At 34.2% G+C, this 8,987-nt stretch overlaps 1 protein-coding gene across 3 annotated transcripts in view; it reads left to right on the forward strand.

Moving 5' to 3' along the window:
* The window catches only part of LOC109840102 (protein ENHANCED DOWNY MILDEW 2-like), a 14,115-nt gene extending 5,470 nt beyond the window's left edge, over positions 1-8,645 (forward strand). The window contains exons 8-20 of one of the 3 annotated variants that reach the window (XM_020408616.1): positions 94-341; positions 745-831; positions 925-1,290; positions 1,818-1,962; positions 2,044-2,145; positions 3,090-3,182; positions 3,689-3,730; positions 5,635-5,745; positions 7,358-7,429; positions 7,532-7,650; positions 7,736-7,799; positions 7,868-8,297; positions 8,376-8,645. In XM_020408616.1, coding sequence (XP_020264205.1) covers positions 94-341; positions 745-831; positions 925-1,290; positions 1,818-1,962; positions 2,044-2,145; positions 3,090-3,182; positions 3,689-3,730; positions 5,635-5,745; positions 7,358-7,429; positions 7,532-7,650; positions 7,736-7,799; positions 7,868-8,297; positions 8,376-8,440 — 1,944 coding nt within the window. In that variant the 3' untranslated portion in view covers positions 8,441-8,645. Of the gene's footprint in view, positions 1-93; positions 342-744; positions 832-924; positions 1,291-1,817; positions 1,963-2,043; positions 2,146-3,089; positions 3,183-3,688; positions 3,731-5,634; positions 5,746-7,357; positions 7,430-7,531; positions 7,651-7,735; positions 7,800-7,867 lie in introns of all 3 variants that reach the window. The other 2 variants (XM_020408615.1, XM_020408614.1) reach the window with 2 other exon arrangements.

An 8,987-nucleotide genomic window follows, 5' to 3' on the forward strand; every position in this document is an offset into this window, starting at 1 on the left:
ATTAGACATGAAAATTTAGCATAGGCAGGAAAATTTGTCAGAGAAGAAATCGCATGTAGTTTTAAACATATATTGTCTTTTGAATTCTTTTAGGTCTTTCCTTGTGCATCTGCCACATGCGGTCACTTCTATCATCCAAAGTGTGTTGCAAAATTACTGTTTCCAGCCAGTGAACTAGAATCTACAAAGTTTCAGAAGAAAGTTGAAGATGGGGAATCATTTACATGTCCCATCCACAAATGCGCTGTTTGTAATAAAAGAGAAAACAAGGAAATCCATGATTTGCAATTTGCAATTTGCAGACGTTGCCCAACATCATATCACAGAAAATGCTTGCCAAGGTAGTATATGAATTTTTTCCCTCATAATTCTCAGCAGAACAGAAACAACAACAATTATTGTAATAACTTGGGTTGCCTATATGCATTTTTTGGGGACCCTTCATATCTGAGAAGGGATATTTTCTGTTAAGCAAATGCTACCACATCTTATTTCTTTTGCTTCAATTGTCATTTTTTTTGTCTATCCCAGTTTCATCGAATCCATCTTATCACCCCTAAATAATCGAAGAAGCTTTGAGGCTGCATTATATAGGCTGCTTCTTACAACAATATTTCCAAGTCTTCGCGAACAAATCTTTCCATAATTTTAGATAAATGCACTTATCTTTATTAATCTATTTTATTTTAAATTGCAATTACCTCATGTTAATTTAGACACTGCCTTTGTATTGCAAATCCCCAGGAAGATTGTCTTTGAAGATTCAGGTCTAGGTGTTTTGCAGAGAGCTTGGGATGATCTTCTTGAGGAGCGCATCTTGATATATTGCATGTATGCTCACCTTTTAGTAGTCCTGATGGTTTTAATTTCTCATTCTATGTTTACTTGATGTACTTACATGAATGCTTATACTGTATTTCCCAGGAAACATAAGATAGATAATTTTCTTAAGACGCCTATTAGAACTCACATAATATTCCCTGCGAACCCTGAAAAGAGGAACAAAATTAAGATTGTAATGAAGAAGAGGAAGATTTATGATGAGTTCTCCATGCAACCACCTTCTGTAAAATCACATAAACTGAATGGAAAGCATTCGAACATAGACAAAAGTTGTTCAGTTGGAAGTGGCCGAGCAGATACTAAGAAAATGAAAAGCACATCGTCTTATTGTTTGAAGGCATCCATGAATGGTAAGAACAAAGATTCAATGTGCTCATCTTCTATGGATCCCATTGAGAAGAAATTTTATAGTTCGTTTCCTGTTGCAGATATTGAAACCGTACAGAGGTAAGATGCTTCAGCTTTATACCTTCTAAGTAGAAAATTTTCTTCTTGTATCTACAATTTTTGGGTTCAAGTGATTTTATGCTTAATTAGTCTAGTCAACATTCTCGCGCACTTATTGGTAATTGTGTGTATATCATATATCTGAACACTCAATTTCTTTTATTTGTTATGCAGTGAAAAACATGTTTTTGTATCTTGGTTAACTCTTACTTTTAGATTTCATTTATCATAGCCAACTTGTGAATTTCATTTAGGATAATCTTTATGTGTGAAAGAGTTCACTTAGTCCTAGTTCTTATTCTTTCAATTCTAGATTGTAACATATGGGTGTTAACAGAATAAAAGAGATGTTGTCACCTAACAGTTCTAAGTTTACTAGGCTTTTGTTTCCTTGCATAACTAATCAACTAGGGTTAAGACTTCCCTCCATGGTAGCGTAGTGATGCCCTGATCAACTCTTCTCTTGTTAAAGACCATTTTCAGTGTTAAACTAAAAAAAAAAATTTCCCCCATATGTTGCACTGTAGACTGAAAACTCTTATGGATGATGTATCATCTTCATTGACACTTGAAGATGTAAGAAAGAAGCACACAGTTCCGTCTACATATGCTCATTCTGCGAGGCACACTATCAAGGGTGTTACACTGGGGAAGGTGGAGGGTTCTGTTGAGGTACTTTATGTATTGCATAGGTTGAATATTGCTGAATATGGTAAAATAAAAACACTAATTTGGTAAATTATGATGTTGTAGGCTATACGAACGGCTATACAGAAGCTGGAAGCTGGCGGCAGCATTGATGAGGCGAAAATGATCTGTGAACCCAAAATACTCAACCAAATACTTAGGTGGAGGGTATGTATATATAGTACTTTCTAAAACCATATTTGCTGAAGAATATGGTTCTAGTTTATTTTGATACATTATTCTTTCTGGAGAATTTCACAATCAAAATATATAATCAATACATATTTTGTCAATTAACCATTTGGCATATTTTGTAGCCTTTTGAAATCATCATTACTTTGTAATCACAAAGCGTATACACTAGCAAGCAAATGAAGCATGTGTGTTTATGAAAAAAATTAGTAATGTAAGTTATTGATTACAGAATATAATCATTAATATGGTAAATAGTTACAAAAAAAATCTGTAAAATATTTGCTAATATTTCTGAGAAATTATATGTTGGAACTGCCAGTTACGTCCATGAAAAACAAAGCTATTGGAAGATTGAATAATGGTGAATTATGAAAAATGCTACTTGACACATCATAATTAAACTTCCTACATGAATAAAAGTAGTAGCTGCATAGCTGCTGCTGTTGTTTTTTCATGTCTTTATCTGTTTAAAAAAGGGTCTGGCACTGGTTATTTATAAATTTGAGATTTATATTTATATCTAGTGTTGAGTGCATGTCGTGCTGTACTAATGGAAGGCACACTGATAAACTTCTTTGTAATTATTACTCGTGATAATTCTCTATGCTAGATAATTTACTAAAATATGATCCTAATTGCAATCTTTACATAATCTTCTGTAGATGTATTGAGACACCGTAACCTGGACCTTGAGGTTAAAATATCCAGTGTTATATGCAAGGAATATAATTTCAATGTTTAAGTTTGTAGTTGCTAACTTATCATTTTTCTCTTATCATTATCTCTTTGTGAATATTATTTTGATATCTCCAACATATTCACTCTAAAACGATGATAAATCAGTTGACATTTCATAATTTAGTTGCCAATCTGTAGTTTAATATCTTACATTGTGGAAACCTTTTCTCTTGCTGTAGAAGAACTTCAAGGTTTATCTCGCACCATTTCTCCATGGCATGCGCTATACATCTTTTGGTCGCCATTTCACAAAGTTGGACAAGCTTAAGGAGGTCAGGGCATAGATTCACAATTTGCTATGAGTAGTTTTCATTTTTTTTGACTTGTCTGCTTATTTCTTTTACATTTATTTTGCATATTGGAGGTGGCTACCAACTTTTTGAGCATATTTTAATCTGAAAATGTAGACAAACTGAGCTCCTATTTCAAATTCATGTTGACATATTGCTTGCACTATATTACCAAGGAAACTGATGGTATCATCCCGCTGGATATGTGTGTGTGCGTATGGGCTTGTGTGGGTGTGTGTGTATGTTAAATTGATGATATTGAATACTTAAGCCCTTAGTTAATTACTTTTTAATTGTTCATTATTTATATTTCTGGCACAATTTTTTATTTCTTGCTAGCTATAATCATACAAAAAAGATGTTTTTGAAGTTTATGTAGGATAATCATGTGGTAGATGTATATACAAGCTTTACAGAATTATAGAAGGATGACTATCTTAAGGTGTTCCTGAATATTCATGATACCGATGAATGATATTTTCATGCAGATTGTAGATAAGCTTCAGTGGTACGTACAAAGTGGTGACGTGGTAAGGATAAGTATATGATTCTTTTTTTATTTCAATCTTTTATTTACATTTCAGATTTGCTTAATTGTGGTAAGAATAAAGATCTGATTTCTTGTCATTCAGATTTTTTTATGGTCCAGACTCAATTTCCGTTTTGTCAACATTTCCTTTTCTATATTTCTTGTTTTCTATGCTAAATCTTCAGATAAACATTTGAAGCTTATGAATTAGTCAAAGAATCTTGCTAGGAATATTGTGTAAGAAATCTAGTCAAGAGCCCATAGAGCCAATGGTCCATTATGCTGTCAGGATGAATGTCATCGTCTGAGTGGCAGATTCTCAACCAGTGTATAATATTCACGTATGTTGTGCACAAATATACATATCTGGGTAGACACATGAATGCAGAAATACTTCACACTTCATATTTTCCTTAACATTTCCCTAAAATTGAAACTGAAATGTGATGTAAAGCATATAATTTATTAATATAAGAAGACAATCTACTACTGATTCCGTTACTACCTGTTGAAAGAATATTTATTACCTTTGCATTTTCATAACCTAAAAAGGAAGTATTGCAATTATTACATCTTAATGTCCTAATATACTTCTTACTTCAAATTACAATAAAGCTATGCATATTATGTAGTAGTTTCACTTGAAAGGAGAACACACCCATATCAGATACATATCTGAACTTGGAAGCTCTTTTGCATGATGGGCATGTGTTAGATACTGCTTTCGCTGTATCTTAAACATATTGAGAACTATCGATGTATCTAACAACAAGAGGTTAAAAATTAAACCTTTGAATGAGGGGCTCAAAATGCATGGTTTGAAGATGCATTGTATTTATATAAATTGTCCAGTTTCTTATAAAAACATGATTGTTTATTTAACTGATTAAGATACACATGTTATTTTTATGACTGTTGTATCTACAATGTATCGCACTACCATTATCTTAGAGGATTTGCCATATCTGTGTAGTGTGTAGCCATATCACATGGCATCCTTTTGATGCATATGCATGTATAGCTATAGGGTAAATTACACTAAAGCCCCAAGAACTTTCAGCATTTTGCAATAGCCTCCCAATAACTTTCAAAATCACACTTAACCCCCAATAACTTTTGAAATTGCTGAAAGCCCAAATAAGTTTCTGCATTTTGCGGATACCCCCCATAAATTAGAACCAAAAAACAACAAAGGCATTTTGGAAGTTAATGGGATTTAGTATAATTTAGCCAAAAGATAGGGGGTTTTCTGTAAAATATATTGGGGGGGTTTAGTGTGATTTTAAAAGTTATTGGGGCTTTACTTCAAACTGCTGAAAGCTCTTGGGGGGTTTAGTGTAATTTACCAGTAACTATATTTATAATTTAGCCAAAAGATAGGGGGGTTTTCTGTAACATTTATTGGGGGGGTTTAGTGCGATTTTGAAAGTTATTGGGGCTTTACTGCAAAGTGCTGAAAGCTCTTGGGGGGTTTAGTGTAATTTACCAGTAACTATGTTACATATAACTTTTGACATATCCATGTCATACCTATGTCTTAGTTTACTGTATCACCTTGTATCTTTTTGTTTTTGTTGTTATATCCACATTGTATCAAGTTGTATGGCTATCGTTGTCTCTCTTTTTTTTTCCCTTCTGTTTTTGATTTATTCATTCTTCATTTGCATAAGTTAAGAGCAGAAAATCATGGACTGTTTTGTAGCTTGATTATTAAATTTCCTATCTTTTGCGATGACAAATGGTCTTAATTTCGGAAGAGTCTTGTACATAATGTTTCCGGGAAAAAAAAATTCAGTCGACTATTTAACTTTTATGCTTTACACAACATGTTAAATTATTTATATCTGGCTTTTAGTAAATTTACTTGATCAATCTCATTCAAGATGCCCTTTTTCTTTTTTCCAGATAGTTGACTTCTGTTGCGGGGCTAATGATTTTAGTAAGCTGATGAAGGAAAAACTTGATGCAACTGGTAAAAGATGCTTGTTCAAGAATTATGATATCATTCAACCTAAGGTATTGTTTTAACTTATGACATCATTTTATAAGTTCAAGCGTTCTATTCTTGAATTCTTTAACTGACTATTATAAGGAAAAAATTTCAGAATGGCTTTGTTGGATTCACATGCCTTTAACTTTTTCTTGGAGCTTATGGAAACTTTCCCCTTCTTATAGCAATAAAAAAGTTCTGGGTTAACATTATACGTAAGGGGTATAATATTATTGGAGGTGGGATAAACGGGCTACTTCTGACTCAAATCAGCAGTTAAAATTTAGTTCCATATCAGAAAAAAAGCTTTTACATGTACATATGTTTAAATATATGTGAACTTTTGACTCAAATCAGATAAATCCTTCAAGCCATTATGGGTCCAAGCAAATTAGTCTATCCCATCATGGGTCTTTGCAGTTAAGCAGGGATGATGGTTGAACCTTAGTTTCACTAGCAACTTATTGTAGCAACTTATTGGCTGGGCCTCTCCAAAAATGGGATAATTAGAGTGCAAATATCCTTCCTCAAAAATTTTCACTTGTGAGCTGGGATATATATCAGTTTATGCATCCTCATCTGAAGCATATACTCTGAAGATTTGCAACATGAACATCAAATAAGTCACTCTCCTGTTACAGGCATCTAATAACAGAAGAGTATTGAGGTAGATGCTGGATAGCAGTTTATGCATTCTCATGTTAAGAATATACCCCGTTCAAAGATTTGGAGCATGAATATCAAATTTGATCCTCTCCTTTTTATAGGCGTTTAATTGTAGAGTAGGATCCAGCAATCATCCTTATGCTACACGGTTGGATCTAGTCTTCTATGTACTATTCTTTTGTGTTTGGCATGAGTATTCATATGACAATGTTTAAAAAAGCGGAAGCATAAGATGAAGCATTAGACCCTTTAATGAAGCAAAGCGTAAGCTTCAAAGCGAGGCGTAAATCTCATCAGTTTAAGTATTTTAATTTTAAATTTGTAAAAAGTATGAACATATAATAGATAGTGGTATAATAATTTACAAATAGATACATTCATGTCCTGATTAGTAAATAAGAATTATGTGTAGCACAAATCATAATAAACTAAACTTCGTGCATAGCTTATATCATATTTACACTCACATGGTCATACTAAAGATACATAGGGACATTTTAATGTTAGTAAAATATCCTTTTATATCCTCATATCTTGTGTAAAGCGTGCGCTTCAAAAGAGAAGCACTTTATGAGGCGCAAATCGCACGCTTCAGTTATGCAGCAATGAGGCTTAAACTTCAAGAAATAAACAGCTTCACTCTTGAGTTTCGAAGCCTTTACCCTTCCAAAAGTTCCGAAGCGAGTTTCAATGAAGCTTTTTCAAACATTGAATATATGCCGGCATAAAATTGTTTTTTTGTCAAATTCTGTAGTTTGTGGAAGAATTATGCAAATTTTAATAACTTATTGTGCAAATTCATATACTATCCTAATTACCAAATGAAATAGTTATACTTAATTAATGGTTTTAGCAATCTGCTACAATAGTATTGACTGTTTTGTATGAGCTACACATTAAAGACCATGTCATGCTCTTATTCATCTTTATATTTTCTTCACCAGTAAATTATATAATCACTAATGTTTACAGAATGATTTCAACTTTGAAAAGAGAGATTGGATGACGGTGGACCCTAAAGAATTGGCAGATGGGTCTCGGTTGGTATGCAAGCATGCACTTGGCATACTTGTTTCTTGTCGTTATGAGTTCTTTTTCAAAGTCATCTGGAAAAATCAGAACTAATTTGAATTTCTCGTTCCATAGATCATGGGTCTCAACCCTCCTTTTGGAGTCAATGCAGCTTTAGCAAACAAATTCATTGACAAAGCTTTAACATTTCGACCAAAGCTCCTTATCCTTATCGTCCCTGAGGAGACTGAAAGGTATAAATGATTGTTAACCATATATCTTGCTCTTTTTTATTGTCCAAGGGACATGGATATTCTAAAAATACTTTGTTGTGATCAGACTACATAGGAAAAATCCACCATATGATCTTATCTGGGAGGATCGCGAAAAGCTCTCAGGAAAGGTATGATCGATAATAGTTAACTATCGTAGAGAAAAAAATTCATTGTAACATATTTCTCTATGATGCAGTCGTTCTATTTGCCGGGTTCAATTGACACAGAAGAGAAGCAAATGGATACTTGGAATATGAAGTCACCGCCATTATATTTATGGAGTCGACGTGACTGGACAGGAAAACACAAGGGCATAGCTTTGGAAATGGGCCACATTTCTGGGACTCAAGAATTTGCTTCTTGTCATGACCATCCACCCATTGAACCTACATTTTACGATAGAGACAAGGAAGCTAGTCCAAGAGCTGTTGAGTTGAGGACAAGTGTCGAATGTAGAGAACTAATAGAAGAACGTCTTGATGTATTGAAGGAAGGAGAAATAGGTGAATCTTCAGACATGGATATCTCACCCGCAAATAGAAGTGCCTATGAAAGCTCATTCGAAGTAGTTCCAAATTTCGAGGTGTTTACAGATGAAAGGAGCTACGCATATACTAGTCGCGAAGGCTTTGCTCCAGGGCCACTGCCCCCATATTCACACCAAGGCTCCGGTGGTTGGATTGAAGACTATACTAGTCCTAAAGGCTTTGCTCCAGGGCCACTGCCTCCGTACTCGCACCAAGGCTCCGGTGGTTGGATTGAAGACTGAGCTTGAAAGTTTGTCCTTCTGTTTAATTGCCTATCTGGTGGCTGGGTTGATGACTGAACTTCAACATTGGCCTTCTTCTTTTTCATTTCTGTATCTATTTGGTGTTGCTTCTGTTAATTTCTATTATCGGCCAAACTAACTTAAAAAAGACTTTATGAAAACTATCCAAGAACTGGTCTAGTTAATTGATACTTGCCTACTTATATTCGCCTGTGTTGAAATTTTGCCATAATTCTACATTAACAGCGAAGTCCCTCCCGTCTCTTGTTCTATATTGACACGGAAGTGTTTCATGGAAATTAGAGATTATGAGTGCTAATGGATTTGTTGGGTACTAATAATTGACCATCTTAACATGTTCATGCAGTCGGAGGGAAAACATGCACTGTTGTTGTGTAAAGCAAAGTTCCTATAAATATGGAGTTGAAAGCAAGGAATATTAAGAAGCAGACCAGGTTCACGTTTGTTTGAGCTATAAGCCCTGGATTTTGTAGACCTTGAGGCCCAGTACAAAGCTGAGCTAGAGAGATGTAGTTCTACTTCTACA

Source organism: Asparagus officinalis, chromosome 5, assembly GCF_001876935.1.
Source record: "Asparagus officinalis chromosome 5, Aspof.V1, whole genome shotgun sequence".
Classification (NCBI taxonomy): Eukaryota; Viridiplantae; Streptophyta; class Magnoliopsida; order Asparagales; family Asparagaceae; genus Asparagus; species Asparagus officinalis.